General features: G+C 40.8%; 1 protein-coding gene across 1 annotated transcript in view; it reads left to right on the forward strand.

Annotated features, from left to right (window-relative positions):
• The window catches only part of EGFLAM (EGF like, fibronectin type III and laminin G domains), a 79,953-nt gene that overhangs the window by 22,360 nt on the left and 37,266 nt on the right, over positions 1-20,327 (forward strand). The window contains exons 5-7 of the mRNA XM_034073060.1: positions 5,981-6,098; positions 6,345-6,477; positions 12,470-12,636. Coding sequence (XP_033928951.1) covers positions 5,981-6,098; positions 6,345-6,477; positions 12,470-12,636 — 418 coding nt within the window. The remainder of the gene's footprint in view (positions 1-5,980; positions 6,099-6,344; positions 6,478-12,469; positions 12,637-20,327) is intronic.

A 20,327-nucleotide genomic window follows, 5' to 3' on the forward strand; every position in this document is an offset into this window, starting at 1 on the left:
TGTAAAAAGTGATCTATACCCAGGCAGTGAAGACTTCAGAGAAAAGAGACAGTTGGGTAGTAGACAGAGAGTGACAGGGAAGAACAAAAGTCAGTGGGAGAGGAGGCAGAGAGGGAAAATCCTGAGCCAGGAGACAGAGAGGGGAAAACCTGAGCCAGTCCAGCTAAAAGAAAGGAGGAAGAGCACGGCAAGGGGCCAGCCATGCAAAGCCCAGGAGGAAGGAGTGGGAGACTAACGACTAGTATAAAACAGGTTTGAAAGAAATACCAGCCCTCTTAATGGCTTTGCAGCTGGTGAGTTATTCAGATTAATTATTTCCAGTCCTGCGTTCAGTCCAGTCTGCTTCCTATGAACAGTCAACGGGTTGGGTTTATTATGACGGCGGAAGCAAGCAAGAGGTACTCAGGTCTGTGTAGGGTAAGAGGAGAAGTTTCAGTGTTTAACAAAAACCCCTAATATCAACTGCATCCTACAAACTTCTATTTTATGAAAGCCATTCTAGAAGTAAAGAAATCCCACAAAGTTGGTAGATCTCACACAGCTTTCATGGTCTGGATTATGGGAAGTTTGCTTGGACTGTAAGAGGCTGATATCTTGAACTAGGGCTATCTGGTTCAATCCCAGCTGAGCTGAGGCTAGATTATGGCATTTCAGAGTTGAGGTTCCATGCTGGGCCCTATTCTTCTGCTTGATAAAAATAACACTTCTGAAGGCTACTTGTGGAGAAGTATGACTGACTGGGATTAATCAGGTCCCAGCTGTCATTAATCTTCAGGAAGTGGTGTTCTCACTGAAATGCTTTCTGTTATATTCATACCAAACTCAACAGAAATCTGCAATTGTTTTGTGGTTAAGTCTGTGTAATCCATGTTTCCATCACTAAGCCTCCTCTTACAGTGCTGGGCATGATCCCCCTACTTTCTCAGAGGCTTCTCTGGACTGTGCAAGATTGTCGTAGGAAGAGCTGAGCTGCATCAACTGTTTCTGTGTGTATCCACCTGGACTTGTGCATTACCAAAGTGGATAATATATTATAGCTGTATTCTATCACCTTAAAATAGAGAACATGCAAGTGAGAGCATCCAGGAGAAGAACAGCTGCAGTGTAATTTAATAAGGCAACCATTCTATTGGACATAATATAAAATAATTAAAAAAAAAAAGAAATAACCCAAGAACAAACAAGAAAAAATAGTTGACTTTGAAGGTGAGAGGTCTTAGGTCAGGCACAGAACTATGGAGAGCAGCTCCTTATCAAATCGCAACACACACCAGTACAAAATGAGGAATGACCTGCTGAGACCCGTAGTACAGGGAAGGAAGTGTGAGGAAATCAGTTGTCATTAAACCAAGCTCGTTTTCTGTAGTTGTTCTGTAATCCAGGGTTTGAGGTTTGGGGATTTTTTTTATTAAAACAAAACAAATCATAAAACAGGTTTTCTTTGGAAAATTATCTGTGATCCTGGTTTCTGTGAGGCAATTGACTCCACAGCCTCACAAGTAGCTTCAACACACTGGAGGGAGGGCAAACTGTGTGGCAAGGCAGGGAGGGATATCCGGTTTCTACATTCACCTGATTGCTATACTCCAGAAAAGTCATCACGTTGCTTCCCTCCATTCAAGAATGCGAGATTATGATGAAAGGGTTTTAGCAAGAATGTTGTGTTAAACAAGAAAGTGAGGTTGGTGCTTAGTAAAGCCTCACTGGCAATGTAATGTCCAGATTGAGGTATCACACTTCAAAATCTAGAGGCAATCTGAGTGGAGAGAAAGACTACAAAAGTGATGGGCGTCTAACTCTTCCACATACTACCTAAATCCCATATTTGTGTGGGCACTGTGTCTCTTCTGCAGTGGAGAAAACTTGAGTTTAGGACCCTTCTCCTAAATAAAAGCAAAAAAAAAAAAAAGGAGGTGAAATATGTACTCCCATGTTCTTGGGAGGTGGGGTATGAAGAAATGTGTTTCTTCTATAGAATCTCATTTGAAAGTATTCTGGTGTGAGATGGGTATTCACTGAAACTGCCACAGGTTAGGGCAGCCTGAGGGTGTCCTGAATCTTTACTTATTCACTAATGTCTTGATCCTAGATTAGAAGGTACTTGATTTAAAAAAAATATTCTCTATATGTCCAACACCTATGTTTGTGGAGAGAACATTGCCAGAAGAGACAGCCATGCGTATAAGATCAGAGAGCACTTTGCTGAGGTTTTGATGGTATCCATATTGAATTTAAATTCCTAAAGATATCTTAGGACTTTGATCTTGATTGGCCTTGCAGTCAATGAGATTTGTTCTGTTTAGTTTTTGTAAGACTTAAGTCTTAATAGGAGGTAATAATAGGACATAAGTTCCACAACATCCCGCTCTCTGCAGAGGCCGAGTTCCTGAGCAATGGAAAAGCAGTAAGACATTGACGGATTTTTTTTTTCTCATAATAATGACTGCAGTAAGGAGGGATGCCTGCAGGAACAAATGCTCGCAGTTTAAATACAGGTGGACAGCATGTATGGCATAGGTGGAATGGCATGACAATATATATGGCATAGGTATGGCAGGTGGAATGGCCTGCAGAAAGCCCTCAAAGGAGCAGGGTTGTCAGTATGGTCATTGGAAGGAGGTGACGGGTTTTTCAACAACTCTCTTTTCAGATCACGTTTGGAAAGTTCTCAGTCATTTCAGCTATATGAGGCTGAAAGACCAATAAACATTGATAAATCTTTCAGTGTGAGTTTCCTTGTCCCCTGTCTCTGGGCGCTTACTTTTCCAGCATTGTTATCATCTCTGTCAGATGAATCCAAATCATTCAAGCAGAGAAGCTAGGGAAACTGGGGACCAGGTTAGGAAAGCTAAAGCCCAGTTAGAATTAAGCTTGGTTAGGGATGTTAAAGATAACAGGAAGGGATTCTATAGGTACATAGTGAATAAAAGACAGATTAGGGACAACCAGGCCCCCTCCAGAAGCTATCAGAAGAACTGGCTACCCTGGATTTGGAGAAGGATGAGGTTCTGAATGATTCCTTTGCCTCAGTCTTCACTGGCAAATGCTCTGACCACACCACCCAAACCTTGGAAGGCAAACACAGGAACTGTGAGAATGGAAACCTTGGGCCCACTGTACGAGAGGATCTAGTTCGAGACCATCTTAAGAACCTGAACATGCACAAGTCCATGGGACCTGATGAAATCCATCTGTGGGTCCTGAATGTGCTGGCGAATGAAGTTGCTAAGCCACTGGCCATCATATTTGAAAAATCATGGCAGTCAGGTGAAGTTCCTGACTACTGGAAAAAGGGAAAAATAACCCCCATTTACAAGAAGAGGAAAATGGATGACCCAGGGAACTACAGACCAGTCAGTCTCACCTCTGTGCCTGGCAAAATCTTGGAGCAGATTCTGCTGCAAGGCATGCTAAGGCACATGAAAAACAACAAGGTGGCTGGTGACAGCCAGCATGGCGTCACTAAAAGGAAGTCCTGCCTGACCAATTTGGTGGCCTTCTATGATGGGGCTACAGAACAGACGGACAAAGATAGAGCAGTTGTTGTCATCTACCTGGACTTTTGCAAAGCATTTGACACTGTCCCACATAACATCCTTGTCCCTAAATTGGAGAGACATAAATTTGATAGGTGGACCACTCTGTGGATAAAGAACTGGCTGGATGGCAACAAGCAAAGACTTGTGGTCAATGGCTCAATGTCCATCCGGAGACCAGTAACAAGTGGTGTCTCTCAGAGATCGGTGTTGGGACCAGTCTTGTTCAACATCTTTGTTGGTGACATGAACAGTGGGTTTGAGTGTGCCCTCAACAAGTTTGCCGATGACACCAAGCTGTGTGGTTTGGTTGATATGTTAGAGGAAAGGAATGCCATCCAGAGGAATCTTGACACACTTGTGAGGGGGGCTTATGCCAACCTCATGAAGTTTAACCATGCCAAATGCAAGGTCCTACACCTGGGTCAGAGCAATCACAGGCACAGCTACAGGTTGGGCAGAGAAGAGATTCAGAGCAGCCCAAGGAGAAGGACTTGGGAGTGCTGGTCGATGAGAAAATGAACATGAACCGGCAGTGTGTGCTTACAGCCCAGAAAGCCAACTGTATCCTGGGCTGCATCAAGAGAAGTGTGACCAGCAGGTCGAAGGAGGTGATCCTGCCCCTCTACTCTGCTCTCTTGAGACCTCACCTGGAGCATTGTGTGCAGTTCTGGTGTCCCCAACATAAAAAGGACATGGAATTGTTGGAACAAGTCCAGAGGAGGCCACGAGGATGATCAGGGGCCTGGAGCACCTCCTGTATGAAGACAGGCTGAGAAAGTTGGGGCTGTTCAGCCTGGAGAAGAGAAGACTGTGGAGACCTCATAGCAGCCTTCCAGTATCTGAAGGGGGGCTATAGGGATGCTGAGGAGGGACTATTCATTAGGGACTGTGGTGATAGGAGAAGGGGCAACAGATTAAGGCTTCAGCAAGGGAGGTTCAGGTTAGATATAAGGAGGAAGTTCTTTACTGTGGGGGTGGTGAGGCACTGGAATGGGCTGCCCAGCAAAGCTGTGAATGCTCCATCCCTGGTGGTTTTCAAGGCCAAGTTGGACAGAGCCTTGGGTGATATGGTTTAGTGTGAGGTGTCCCTGTCCATGTCAGCGGGGTTGGAACTAGATGATTTTAAGGTCCTTTCCAATCCCAACTATTCTATGACCCTATAATTCTCAGATCAAGGGTGAATGATGAAAAAACAGGATAATGATCAAATGGCTCATGTTCATAGGAAATTAGTGACTGAGTGCCAAAACTGCAGATAAATGACAGATGACAGAGTGTTGCTAAAGCATGTTGTAGTAATAACATAAATTCTCCAAAGAGCAGAGAAGGAAAGTTTTTCCAAAAGACCATCATAAGGAAATCTAGGAGCTAGTAAAATTTTGGGAGGTTTTACTATTTTACTGCATCTGGAAGTGCAGATTTGAAGTCTGTTCCAGCATGAAGAGAAAGAAGATTTCTGCATTTTCACATGCACTGTGAACAGCATTATCAATATCAGAGAATGAAAAACAAAAGAAAAATTCTCTATAAAACAGTTTTTTATAAGTGCTTTTTCCACACCAAAACAGGCTATGGTGTAGAACCTGGTATTTCTGTTTACTTGCATATGCTGTCATAAATCTGGGATTTACATATCTCTACAAATAGGTTGCAGGTAAAAAATGCTGAATTGCTATACACATCTATGTATGCTCCATTAAAGTCCAGGTCTAACTGCCTTAAGTTGATCCATGTTGTGTGATAAAATGTAATTTTTGGTGACATTTGCTAATTTTAAGGTGATTTTAGTAGGTCCTTTAAAAAGTATTCAGCAGCAGAAGCTCTTCAGATGGAGGTTAGCATCACCTCCCTTACAGCAGTTGTCTGTGGGTTAATCTTTCTGAGTTTATGGCAGAGGGACAAATTAGGGAAATGCTTGCTTCAGGTCAAGCTGATAGCTGGGCTAGGAAAATTGTGAGGAGTGATGGGACTAGTTTCTGCTCCATGAGAAATTAAGGATCGTCAGTTCACACTGCATCAACTTGCTTCGTTCTCAGGAGCTTCTACAGTCTCTGGATTTAAAAGAAAAACAGACACACAAACAAAAAAGAAAATGCACCAGACTGATACTGAATGCCAGAAATTGGCTCAAGGGAGGGAATAGTATGTGACTTTGACTTCACCAGTCAAAACACTGGACAGTGAAGGCAAATTCTGAGTTATGCTGAGAAATGGGTCCAGGTCATCCGTGTGCATTCCCCATGGGCAAAGCTGCAGCTTGAGAGGAAACACGTGTTGCTGTTTGTGTTTGTTGCTTCTGAGATGGGCTTGGGACAATCCTCCTAGGAGGCTGCATGGAAAATACCACGTAAGATCCCTGAATTCCAGTTCACAGCACCATCCCCAGTTACATGGAAGAGCTTTCACAATGTTTTTATCTTCTTTTCTTTTGAATCTGGTAGGAAGTTGTTATCGGTGATCTAAAGCCAGGCACTCCGCACCGTGTTAGCGTTGGAGCCTATGGCTGGGCAGGGAAAGGACGACCTAGCATGCCCAGAGATGTGACAACCTTATCCCAAGGTAATGCTGTGCACATGGCTTTCTGTTGCAGAAGTGGCAGGGCATGTCTGTAACACAGCAGGCCACCGCACCTAAATTTCTGTTGTGTACAGTATTGTAATATTTTTCCACAAGTGTGGGGTTTTAAAGGGGCAACAGGTGAGGGGAGCAATCTATGAATTTGATTCCCAAGTCTGTGGGGTTTGGGTTTTTGTATTAGCGCATCTGCTTCTCTAACCCTATTCCTTTCCATTTGTTCTGTCTTAGACAAGTGCATGCCCCCTGCACCACCCCATCAGCCCCAGATTGTGGTAGTTTCTGATTCAGAAGTTGCATTATCCTGGAAGCCTGGAAACGAAGGAAGTTCTCCCATCCAGTACTACATGGTGGAGTTTATCAGGCAAGTTTGCCAGTGAAGTCTGAATTTCAGTGCTTGTGCACTACAGGATTTTATTTTTTCTTTACCAAAATTTCACTATTAAACCACATATATATTCTTCTCATGCTTTATTTACTTACTTTACCTAGTACACTTAGTTTTCCTAAGTGATAAATTACTGTGAAAATTTAAAGATGAAATGAGAAATAATCTATTTTTTTTTTATAAAATCACAGTAAGTTGTACCTTCTGATTGAAGTAAATAACATCTAATTTGATCTGTTCCCTCTAATAACAACCTGGGCAAGTGGAGTTTTGGGTTTGTCTTGTCATCAAACATTATTGAACCATGCTAAGAAAAATATGTGTTCCAGAGCACCTCCCCTGAGCAGGAGCACCTTGGGCTGCTGTAGGAAATAATCTCAAGACTGTGAATTCAGTATATTGGGTGGTTTTGCCTGACACAGTCTTCTGGGTCTTGAGCTTGCAGGACTCAGACTTGCTTTGTTATCTTAATGCTAATCCAGTTTACATGAAATGTTGGCCTTTCTGTTTAGATTTTTTTTTGAGGAAGGGGTGTGTTTGGTGTTTGTTTGCTTGGTTTTTTTTTCCTTTATATTGAACTCTCTAAAATTTTCCATAATAGAACTGAACTGTGAAAAGTTGACAATCAAGTTGCTTTTCTAAGGTGCATGTGAACGGTTAGAAGGAAGTGGTTTTATCTACATGCACAAACCAATGTTCATACCTGACAGTTCATATGCTTGCGTAAGCTAATTTCTGCATACAAAACTATTTATTTTCATCTGCTTGCCCCTATGTTTACGCTTACAGTAAGTGCAGAATTCAACCCCTGATAGTTTAATCCTTTGAGTGAATGTGATGACAGGTTTTAGGTGAGGTTTCTCGGTGGGAAGGGAGAATTGCATCTTAAACTACTCTGAGCTGTACAGGTAAAAAAAAATTCTTCAGAAAAAGACATTCAGTTTTTAAAAAGAATTGTTGGTAAAACAGACAACTATTAGTTTTCAGTGCTCAATTTATGGTTGCAAGCTAGAAAATATTAATGTAATTAGAAGAATTTCCAGGCTGAAAGTGAACTGTTTGTGTTTGAATTGAGATGCCCCATGTTTAGTGGGAAGCCATCCAATGTGCATTGCACTGGGAGACAGAACAAGAGGGCTGAAGATGCATTATGGCCATCATGTAAACTCTGCTGTATTACTACCATGAAATTTCTCCAATATCTATTTTTTGAACACAGATGTTACGTGAGCCTTTTCATTTTCTTGCTGTCTCTTCTGTTTCATTTTCTTGGTGGATGGGAAAGGGATTTTCCTGGGGTCTCATTCCCTTCTGTTGCCTCTCTGCTTTTACTGGGAAATGGAGCCTGCAGGTTTTTGTACACATTTTCATAGCATCGGGGGCCTGCTAATGGAAGAAGAAGTGGGCACCATCCGTCCATCTGGTGCATTGGGAGTTCACCCTTGAAAGCTTTTGTTCAGCCAGGGAGTGGAAAGATGCCTTCACTGTTTAGGTGAAAAGATGCGAGTAATTGAAATGTCAGTGTTTTGTTGGTTTTAGACTTTGGGAAAGAATTTGCTAACAGCACAATGTTTTGATTACACTGTTTAGTTTGAGGTTTAAAGCTAAGCTGGAAGTATATTTGTTAATTTTGGGATTATGCTCTCTTAGGCTTGGACGCTTGATTATATATTTGGAGAAATTTCAATGAGCCATAAGTCCTAATGGTAGTTTGAAGTAAAGATTTAACTTTAAGCTTCATTGTCTTTTTCTGCATATAGTTTTAGTTACTATAAAATGTATTAACATGAGTTAAAACCATTAATTAAACCAATGTAAAATCAAAACTAAACAGTGCAAGTAAATTTTGAATTGCCCTCTTATGTCAAATAAATACAATACTATTCTGTGCTTTTGCAAAATTAATAACTTTCTTATGCAAATCTGTAATTTTTGCAGCATGAATGTCTAAAAGCTGACACTGTTTAAATAATTTCCATCCTCTTAGAGCTAGCCTTATGACTTTAACACTAGCAAAGCCATGCTAGGAGGCCAATAGGAGGGAAAAAACTTTTCATTTGCTCAGCTGTCACACTGGGGCTTAAAACCTCGTGACAATTCAATACAACAATTATTTGCACATACCAGGATCTAATCAGAACCAGAGATAACCTGCAGTCCATTTCTGCTAAGGGTCTAAATTTGTGCCATTATTTAGGCACTTGCATGGGTTTCCTTCAGGACTCTGGTTCACTATAGGCAGGCGCTAAGGCTGCAGGCAGTTTTGTATGTAGAATGAGCTGGGCTAACTCAGGCTGTGGTCTGCTGTTGACTATAAAAGGAATTTGTCTGAATGCTTAAAATCCGGAGCTGGAATGTAGGTCTCACTCCTCACTGCACAATTCATACGGGAACATGTCAAACCCGAAACAGTTAATGGTGTCTGTGGAAGCTTGCAGGTTCAGTGTAAATAGTCTGCTGGTTTATGCTGAGAAATATTTTATAACAAATTATATTCTTATGAAAGCCTCCAAAGTGAGACCCCAGACTTAAGCATACTAGTTGGGGTGGTTTTTCCTAAAGATACTATAAAAAATGATACTCAGAAATGTCTTGGATATTTTCATTTGAATACTCCAAATACTCAAGTTTTTAATCAGTTGAATGACTGCCCAATTATCTAAACTTGGAGACTAACATCCAGATTTTTATAGGTGGCAAGCCTCTAAAGAACCACAAGGGTTTCAACACCTAAAATCCTCTAAAAAAAGATTAAGTCACTTTCTTTTCATCTTCTTGGTTCAAAGATGTACTCAATAGCTTTCACCAGTAACCTTAACATACCCAAGGAACCCAAAACAACAGATCTGATCAGGGAGGCACATTCTAATGCTCAGAAAAAAATACCATTAATAATTCTTTCCTGATTCATATATGAAACAAGTGCACCCGTCTCAACATTTCCCCTACTGCTTGTGAGGATTAAATCCTTGATGAGTTAGTTAACAAATAAGGAGGGGTGGAAGATGGAGAAATTAGTGAGGAAGTACTTAACAATGTTGGACAACATCAGAAGAATATTTAAGAAAATAATGAGGTTAGCAAATTGTCTACTTTTCCTTTCCTCAGAATTGACCTGGCATATTGTTTAATATATTTTGTAGGAAGTATCACAATAAAACTAAGCAATTAGTAAAAATAATATCCTACAGTGTGTTATTTTCTACAATTTGTATTTTCCACAGTGAATAAGAATGTACTGTACTTGTCAACACATTTATTATTTGTAGGAATTGTTTTTTCTTTAAATTGTAGAGATTAATTTGCCACTTGAGTACAAACATGGCACAAAATAACAATCAAAAACCTTATAAAAATTGAATTGCTAGCAGGTGCTTCACTCTGTTACATCATTTCCAGGTGATTATAACAGGAAGTTCAAGTGGAAATAAACTTGTTCTCTGCATCAGAAAGATTCACTTTCTTGATTGAATCAGTCCCCAGATTACAATGTAAAGCAATAATCCAAATGTTTTGTGTACATTTGGGGCAGGATTCAGCCCTTGGTTTGTATCCATCTAATTCCATTGACTTTACCCATATGTGCATTATCTTAAAAAAACTCTGATTTTGTCACAGGACAGATTCTTCCTGCATGGTATTTCTGTGTTAGGGATCTACAGCTGTAACTTCAAGAATAGAACAGGCCCAGGGAAGTTGCCTGGTTTCCCTGTACACAAATGCAACACCCAGAACAGCCCTGAGAAGTCTTGTCCAGAGAAGGAGGGACCCATGCTAGGGAATGCAGTGCTGCAGAAGGTGGAAAAAATGCCATCAAAATAAGCCCTTCTGGTGTAACAGTTGACACAAACTGAAATTTAATGCAAAAAGGGTCACTGGAAACAGTTTTCAACAATATTATCCCAGCCTAGAAAACGCAGGAGCTGGCTGGCCCTGGATGCAATCACCAGCTGAGTTTGTTGTGTGCTTCTCCCCATCTGTTTGCCATTTTTCCATCTTGTACCGATTTGTTCGCACAGGGAACATTCTGGAGAAGTAGCAAAGGTCAAGTGATAAATCTTCCTCTTTCCCTCTCTTTCAGCTGCAGATGCTTACACATTTGCAGGCATTTCCTTTATTATTCACTTTTGCAGAAGGAGAAGTTTTGAGAGAGGTAGTCAGTGAAGGCAATGGCTAGCCTATGGTTTGTGTTATCGCCTGCATTTTAGCAGGGTGCAATACCTCCTTTGGGTCCCTTTGTCAGGGGCATGCATTTCCATTTGGACATAGACATCGGCAGGGTCTGTTATAAAGAGGCTGTGAGGCAGCTCTTGGGCTAGCAGAAATTCCTTAGACTGGAATTACAGCCAAAAAAAGATGTGCACAGGAAAATTGAAAACACTACTAAGCGAGCATGAGGAAGGAAGCAATGTTAACAGATTTCATTTGGAAAACACTATACCTTTTCATTTTGGCGCAAGCATCAAACACTCAGAGAAAGCAAACAATGAAAAAGTAGCCAAAATAAATGCCCTTCTGTCTACCAGGAAATGGTGGTGAAGGGTGACTTAAGATGGTCTGCTTAGTTGTCATAACATCTAATGCTTTTGTCTAATTTTGTTTTTATTTTTAGAGAGACAATGAAATATTTGCATCCTGTGTGCCACTGTGCACTGGAGCTGGGCAGCTGGGGACCGCTGCTTTGTCACTGCATTTGGCATGCTGGCACAAAGCAATGAAATATCAGTGATCAATAAATCTTGTATTGACTGGTAAAAGGAAACATACATTAACTTCTGCATTTCCTTCCAGCTGCAAATAAACAAATACAAAATACCTACCTGGTGCTATAATTTTCATTGGAAGACTGTTGGAGACATTTGCAGCTAGTCCTATGTAAACATTGGTAGGTTCAGGGAACACTTGGAGGTTGTTTCATGTAATAAATATCACGAGGACATATTAAAAAAGGGCACTGGAATAATAATCTCTGAAAGTAATTTCTGTTCCTATTTTACTTTCATAAGCTTCAATCTGAATATTTTGGGTGGCTGAGATTTAACGTTTGCATTCTTATTTTGTTTGGTTTTGTTTTCCTTTTCTCATTCAGTTCTCTCTTTGATATGAAAAGACCACTTTTAGAGAGAGTAAAATGGTGTGAAAGCAACAGAATACTCTCTCAAAGTATTCTGCTTTCCAGTGTCCCTCTGCTTCAAGATCTGAGACTAAACTGCCATGTGAATGGTTGCACTGATTTCACGTTGATTAAAATGGTACTTAGAGGAAACGTTAATTTGCAGCTGCCTTACAGTATGAATCAGGAGTAAAACAGGCATTGTCCAAAGGCAGACACTGGAATTTTGTTGCAAAATCCACATACATAGGCCAGGTTTTAGACATTATAGTTCTGATTTCATTTGTGGAGTTTTTTTTGTTTGTTTTGTTTTGTTTATTTGTTGTTTTTATAAGGAGACAAAACTTTTGATCCAGATTTTCTGGTGTAGCTGGATTATCCTGATTGCCTAAGAGATCCAGTGTTAGATTCTTAACCCACTAATGCTTGTATATGTTTAAAAGGGACTTATCGTCATTAGAGAATAAACTCTTAGAAATAAATCAGTATTTTTCTCTCTATTGCAAAGTACTGTATTTATCCAGCCAAATAGGGGACTGGGAACTGTAGGTAACATAACTTCATTTGAAAACTGTGAATCCCGAATCCATGAAAACAGAACTTGATTTTTCAAGCTGTTCTCTAAAAAGCCTCCTTGGCTTTATAAGTAAAATCTAAATATTGGGATTGTGTTGCTGTATAGTTTTGATATCTCAGGCTTTGCACTTAGTAATGATTGCAGTCTGGCCCTTTAAGAGTGAGGGATTTCAGTAATGATTTAGCATTAATTTTCTTTTAATTTCCCAGGAACATTTAAAGGAAATTTATTTATATAGCTTTAATTATTTATGATCTTGGCTTTGTTTGACCCTGAAGGCCAGATCTTGACAGCAATTGGACGGTAATAAGAGAGCAGATCCAGATGGAGTCCATGGTTCTCAAAGGACTTCTGCCAAACACCAAGTATCAGTTCGCTGTCCGAGCAGCAAACTCCTATGGATCCAGCCCTGCCAGTGTACCAAGTGACATCATCCGAACATTCAGTGAGTAGAATCACCTTTTTGTAACTCAGACCATGTAAAAATAAAGTATTACCTGTAAATGAAGTGTGTCTGACTGCTGGTGGAAAGAATTGTTTTCCAAGCACAGGCACCTTGAGTCTCATACCTCTTAGTCCTGTCCATGGAGCTTGAAGCATCCTGTGAAAGTCAAACTGTAAGCAAAGATATGAAAAGCACCAGGCAGAAGCACCCTCACGGTGTTGCTCTGCTCTGTAGGTCATTGCCAGATATTTTTGAATCTCTGCTTACTGAGTTTTTGTGCTGGCTTCATGCAGAACTGATAAGTGAGTATCATGGGGAAAAATGAGAGAGACAAGTCTGCTGTTAATCTTTTCCAGTTCTTCAAAACTGAACCTTACGTATTACATTTATAATTTATACAACTCTGAAAGTCCAAGATAAATCTACACTGTTTACTGAGGAGTAAGGCTCTTAAACTATTAACCACAACCATGAAAATAATGATATAAAGAAGAAAGCATTCTTTTTTGGTCAAAAGTTACATAGCAAAAATATTAAGTGAAAATGCATTCAAGCATACTTGGGTAATCACAGACTGTTAACTATTACATTCACATTTGTGTAGCAATGTAGACTATTCACACTGCAATAAGGTGTAGGTAGGCCTTGAGCACGTCTGCTAATGGCCTTCCTTGGGGTATAATGCTCTAATGTGTCTGTGGGCTGACTTTGAGGTGCTGTTGCTCCTCATCACTCCCAAAGTCTTAGCTGTATGTGAGAATCCCCACACAAATGATATCTCTTGCACAAAGTGTCACAAAGAGAGTCAATGCAGGAAGCAAAGCCAAGGCTGTCAGGCTATGGGGACTAACTATATAAAAAATTTGCCAAGCTTTTCGTTGAGTTAAAAAGGTCTCAGTACTTTTAAGTTCCAGTTTTGAAAACATTTCTAGGGGACAGAATACCATGTAAGAAAATAACTGGATATCTTTTTGGCAGATTAATGAACTATAAAAAAAAACAAAACTGACTTTTTTTCATCTCACTTGCATGCTCAATTGCAAATAATGTTTAATTAACTGGTAGAAATTGAGCAGTTGATATTCAGGTAGGACTGTGAGCTCTGCAAGAAGATTTGCATGCAGCAGAAATGTGTACCACTTTAGTGGCATAATGATCAATTTAACTCACTAAGGATTTATTTCTAAATAGTTTCTGTACTTCAGAATCACTTGTTTTTATTGACTTCTATACATCAGTTTGCATTCTTTTTTCCCCTCTGTCATCACCTCAATCCCTTGAGCAGTTTTCATTAAGTTTGTCAAGGCTGCTGAACTAAGTTTAACTTCTGAAGTAAACGTCTGGGAGAACACAAAGGAACAGCAATGCGCTGGGGTTCCTTGGCCCTTGGATCCTCAAGGGTCAGCTCCTGCTGCCTCAGGCACACTTCAATGCTCCTCAGTATCCTGTTTATCTTTGAATGTGAGTGGCTGCATTCTTTGGTCAGAAAAGTTCAAGTGTTTAGCTTTGTTATAAGGGTAGAGTAGTATTCATGCTGTGCTTATTACTGCGGTACTCTAGGAAGAGCATTAGGAAACTGGCTGTTCTGCACAGACCTGTTGAGATGGCTCTAAACCATGGGTTTCTGTCAGTAGAGCCTGGAATCAAATTCATGCCTGCTTCATGCAAACACTGATTTCTGGTGAGGTTCACATGAGGCATGAGCTTGATTCTCTGTGTCTGGATCAAATCTGAAAGTGAATGTATTATGCTTTCTGAGGAGGCTCAAAAACTGTGCCAGTACATGGCAGGCACATGGGTGCTGTGGAAAGGTTGGTCTCCCTGCACTAAGGGGCTGGCAGTGCCTGGGGGAGACCCTCATGAGTGGGCAAAGCTCAATGTCAATGATGTGCTCCAGCCTGCATCAGGTCTCTTGTATTTAGGGCTACTTTGGCAAATGTCAGGCTTTTGAGCAAATACGAAGGTGGTTCCTTGGCCAGACTGCTCTTAAATCCAGGATGGATTTCAGAAATAGGCTTAAAAGCTATATATAGCCACGGTGCATGAAAGCCTGTGCTATCTTGTGGATACTTGTCTTCACAACAACCAGTTTTTTGTACAACAAAGAGTGGTGTTCAAAGACAAGAGAGGATGCCTTATAAAATAAGGTCTGTGGCTTTCTGGAAGCAGCAGTGTAACAGAGTGTAGCAGTCCTCACATGGCTTTAGCTGTCATGTCTGTGTAAGAAACTGTTTTAAATGTTAACCAGGTACACAAACATGTTGTGCATAACTTCTATTGTGAAAAAATGTTCCTTATTAGTGCCATGCAGAGCCTAAATATGTATTTTTCCCCAATAAACTAAAAAAAAAGCCCTGTGAAGAGTGATTTAAACTGTTGACAATTTTCACTAAACAAAAGCATCTATGTTAAGCTCAAGGGCACCAAAGTAAAGCTCCTTTCTAGCTCACATGATGTATCTGCATCTTTCCCCTTCAAGTAGCCAAAAAGCCAATAGTTACCTTCTTTGGCCTAGTTAATAATTCATTTGGTTTCTCAGATATAGATATTGGGTGGACTTGATGTCCTCTAGGTCCTGTGCTTTTCAGCTGTCGCTGCAGGAGGGCATGTGCCTTCTAGGTGTCTGCCAGGCACCCGATAGTCCTCTGGAGGTGTCTCAGGTACCATAAGGCATCTCAGATGGCACCAGATGAGTGCCTGCAGATACCTTTTATTCACCTATTGCTGCTGGAAGGGTGTCAGACAGTTGGTACCTCTGAAACTGAAACATCTTTGCTCTTCAGGGTGCACATTGTAGGAATTAGCATTTTCAGTATTACTACAGTTCCTTCTCCCATGTATGGAGTGAAACATGCCACAGATATTTGATGCTATTTTCTGACTGTGTATTCCTCAGAAATACCTGAAATATCTTAGGAAGCTGGCAGAAGTTCACATGATATCTGAGTCCTTTCCATTGCACTGAGGCTGTGTGGCACCAAGGTCCCAAATTTTTTTTGAATTCTAAAATTCTATCACTTTATGCTTGTATATTCTGGATTTTTTTAAAATGATTAGTGCTTTTCTGATGCTTATTTTAACTGAAGAACAAATTTCCAGCATTACCTCAAAGGCAGTGGATCTTCAGGTTCCATGTTGCATTCACAGCTCTTCTCTGCAGTCTGAGACAGAGATGAGTCCCACATATACTGAATCCAGGATACTTGGGGACGTTTTCTGATGGAGTTTATCTGATTCTCACATGTAGCTCTCACATTTTTGTTTTAAAAGGTGGCTGGCTTTGCCATACTCTTGATTTCATTTTCAACCCCACAGAGGAAACCATTGTTTTTGTTCGCTAAAATGGTCCTCTGAAGGGTTGCTGACAGTATCACCTAATGTGACAGACCTCCCAGCGTCCTTGCAATTAGTACATGTGGCCTTGATTACAAGCAGTTACCCCTTACCTAGTAAAAAAGGCATGCTTGGTTTATTGCTCCTTTTTCAGAAAGGAAGAAGAGGACAGGTTTCCCCCTGGGTTCTCATTTATTTGTGATTTGGTTTTGTTTTCTTTTTTTTCTTCTAGAGGGAAATGATATAATAATTTTTTTTTGTTGCTTTTCTTAGTTACAGATGCAGGTTGTGGGCGTTTCACTTATGTGGTTGTTGGGTTTTTGCTTCATTAAGCTTTCAATGTGTCATGGACAACTTACTTGAAAACAAAAGATTGCACGTGTCCAGTTTAGTAACAACAAAATAAACTGTCCCAAAGAATCAAACAAACAAGTGTCATCACCTGCATTGCTTAAATAACCTTCCTCTCCTGGGGAAACAGATGGGGTTTGCACTGTGCCTGGAAGGTCACCAGACTTCAGCTTTGCCAAACCAACAGAGGAAGCGTCTTCTGTTAAAAATACCATCCTGCCTGTCTCCATGCAATTGACAGAAGGGGCTGCTTAATGAGGGTACATCTCTTTCTCTGGTCCTGGCTGTCGCCACCAGGCTAATACCAAGCAAGGCACCCTGCACGACACTTGAATGTGCTAGCTGAGGCTCAGGCACAGGAAAATGGAAGTCCCTCAGGCCCAAACCTTGATATAAATGATGTTGTTGTGTCCTGGAGATAGCAAATGGAGAAGGTTTTCCTAAGAACTGTTTCCACAGGTCTCCAAAGACATTACAAAAGCCTTATAGGGACAGGGACAGAAAACAAGAGACAGGCCAACTGATGTGCAGTGCCTCACTGTGAGTCACTGACAAGAATAAAACACAAATTAAAATGTGTTTTGTATTCAGACCTGTGAGGGTTCTGCATGAAGGTGGTCAGTCTGCTAACATCTCCATTCAGTCTGTCTGTGTTGCCTGTGGGTCTGTGCTCTCCTTTGTCTCCTGGTCTCAATACGCTTGTGGCCACCTACAGCAAAACAGAAGTTTGCGTGGCTTCCTCTTTGTTTTGAGAAAGATTTCTTTGGTAGAACTTAATCCATGATTATTTGGACAGGATCTGTCTAAGTGCATGACCCCCCCCAGGTTTTCCAATTAGTTATAAAATGGGATTATAGGACCTGGTAGAGTATCTTTCACAGCCTTCATCCCCTTGTACACTGCAATAGTGATTTAATGAAATACAGAATGTGTATAATCTCTGTAGTCATTGTTTCAGCATTTGCAGAGTACCACTTTGCTTAATTGTCCCTGATTTACCCCTCATTATAAGACGTATCCTGGGCTGCATCAAAAGGAGTGTGAACAGCAGGCCAAAAGAGGTGATCTTGACTCTGCTCGTGTGAGACCCCACTTGGAGTATTGTGTGCAGTTCTGGTGTCTTCAACATAAAAAGGACATGGAAATGTTGGAACAAGTCCAGACGAGGGCCACGAGGATGATCAGGGGACTGGAGCACCTCCCGTATGAAGACAGGCTGAGAAAGTTGGGGCTGTTCAGCCTGGAGAAGAGGAGGCTGCGTGGAGACCTCATAGCAGCCTTTCAGTATCTGAAGGGGGCCTACAAGGATGCTGGAGAGACTCTTCACTGGGGATTGTGGTGATAGGACAAGGGGCAATGGGTTCAAACTTAAACAGGGGAAGTTTAGATTGGATATAAGGAAGAAGTTCTTTACTATAAGGGTGGTGAGGCACTGGAATGAGTTTCCCAGGGAAGCTGTGAATGCCCCATCGCTGGTGGTTTTCAAGGCCAAGTTGGACAGAGCCTTGGGTGACATGGTTTAGTGTGAGGTGTCCCTGACCATGGTAGGGGGTTGGAACTAGATGATCTTAAGGTCCTTTCCAACCCTAACTATTCTATGATTCTATGATACTATGAGCTCTCCACCAAAACAATGCAGTGCACTTAATAGATGGGCTTGTGTGAGGGTTTCTCTGCAAAATGTCCTGTTAGTTTCTCTGCTTTCTCTTTGTTTTGTAGTTTTATTATATCGTGTCGCATGTGACTATCATGTTACATCCAGTAAGCCAACACCAAGCACAGGAAAGAGCAAGGCAACTGAAAATCTTATTGGCTGTTAGATTATATTATCTACGTGTGTACTCACCTGTATAAATTCAGATATAGTTAGAAGAGAGTACATCTCCATGACTTCACTGATTCTGGGTGCACTATGTGTTACCAAGGCTGCTCACAGATCAGCAGGTAAAGTAACACAGCATGTGCTGGCTCAAACTCTGTTTGAGGCAGTGGGGAGCAAAACCAGAGATCTGAGGCTGTGCTATAGACCTATGGATATAAGAAGACCTTCTGAAGTTACACTTCTTCTGGTGATGCCAAAATTATCTCCTGAAGGTCTTTGAAGAAGGTTCTCAAAGCAGTCTTTTCTACCAGTCATAATAAGCCATACCTTCTTTGCTCTCTCCAGGCTGTAAAAGCTTACTGAGGTGAAAGAAATCTTTGCCTCTTTTAAAACAGTGGGTACATTTAATCTCCCAAGGTCATCTGTTGGAAAAGCATGGAACATTTTGGTCTGCTAGATGAAAGAGGCACAACTTTGGCTTGAGGAACTGCCCGTGTCTCCCAAGCTACCAGGTGTCGTCGTGTGCTGGTGTTTATTTAGTTTAGTGGTAACTCCACTCAAATTGGGAGAGTTGCACTTCTGTAAAACTGGCATGGTGTTAAAATCGTGTTTCTATATGTATGTGACTGAATGTGAATTTGAGACTAAGATTTTCCTGCATGTCTATATAAAGTTACTTCATTCTCCATATTGCTCCATTCCTGCAATACTTATTAAACCTAAATCCCATTAAGTCGATAGAAAGTTTGCTTGAGAAGAGAAAAAATATGGCAGAATTTGGACTACAACAGATATTTATTTTTTAGCCTGTGACTTTTAAATTAGAAAATGGAGTTTGTACATCACAGCTTGTTTAATACAGATTGGATTTTTTTCTCTGACACATGATTGTATTTTTTCCTTTCCTTTTCCAAGCTTTATGGCTTCTGTTACTTTTAGGTAAACTACAGTTTCATCCACTAGAAGAACTGAATTAGTTCTGAAATAGTTTCAGACACACAGTATAAAGGCAGTAACTAATAGTACAGACCTGACTTAAAAGCAACAGTATTCCAGTGAGCTGAAAATTGCTGCATCTGGTGGCAGAGCCTGGCTGAGTTACTGCTGGGGTGCGCTTCCTTCATGTGATTTCTGTTATACTGCAAGTCATATTTGCCATACTTGTGTTTGAGGTAGACCACACTGGAATTCTGTTGTAGAAATGCATGTCATATAAAATCACTGTTGCCAAAGAATGAGATTCTGATGCAGTGACGACTGGAAAAAGGAAACCTTGTAGTTGGACTAGATGATCTTGTAGATCTTTCTATTCTGCTCTGCTCTGCTCTGCTCTGCTGTACTCTCCTCTACTCTTTGTACCTGGAGGAAAATTATCCTGTCATGATGATTAACCTGAGTGACTATACAAGCAAATACTAGGAATATGAGATTTTGTCCATATTTTGATATTATTCCATAGGGTGGAATTAATTCAAATGAATGCAGGATCATGATCCGTTCATAAATATGCCCTTTTTCTCAGTAGTAATCCTTTGCCTGTGCATTCAGTCACTAGCAGAAATAATCTGCACGTAGGTTTTCCAGTTGGCCTCATCTCATTACCAGTTGTAAAGCTATGAGTTCTTTGCTTAGCTCAGTTGATGGAACTCTGTGCTGAATACTTCTGTTTAATATTCAGTTAAATTGCATTATTTACAGATGATTAGGTATAAATGTTAGAGGGAAAGGCTTATAGGCTTTCTCTTCTGGTCTAGCATGCTGCTTTAGTTGCAAGTGTTTATGCCTCATTACCTCTACTCGCTTGACTCTGATTTTTCTATATGCTGATGTAACATGTAAATCCATTGATAAGTAACTCCCACAAAATGTATTGCAGGCAGCCAGTTAGCCAACCAGTGCACATGTGTATGTGGTGCACATATGCTTGATTTCTTAACTGTCTGCCAGGATTTCTGGGTTGCAGTCATGGCAAAGAAGCAAAAGTACACAAAGATTTAGACAAGGACTTTCCTGCCTGAACCAGATCAGTGAGTTTTTCCTTTATTCTCCACTGAGGTAGAAGATGGCTGCCCCTGGCTAGAGTGGTTCAAATGGCCCGGCAGCATTGTACCCACACTACTCCCTGTGAAAGTCTGATGAGCCTCCTTAGCTTCATCACTCACTGGCTCCTTTGGGTTGTTCAGTG

The sequence above is a fragment of the Melopsittacus undulatus genome, chromosome Z (genome assembly GCF_012275295.1).
Source record: "Melopsittacus undulatus isolate bMelUnd1 chromosome Z, bMelUnd1.mat.Z, whole genome shotgun sequence".
In the NCBI taxonomy this organism is placed as follows: domain Eukaryota; kingdom Metazoa; phylum Chordata; class Aves; order Psittaciformes; family Psittaculidae; genus Melopsittacus; species Melopsittacus undulatus.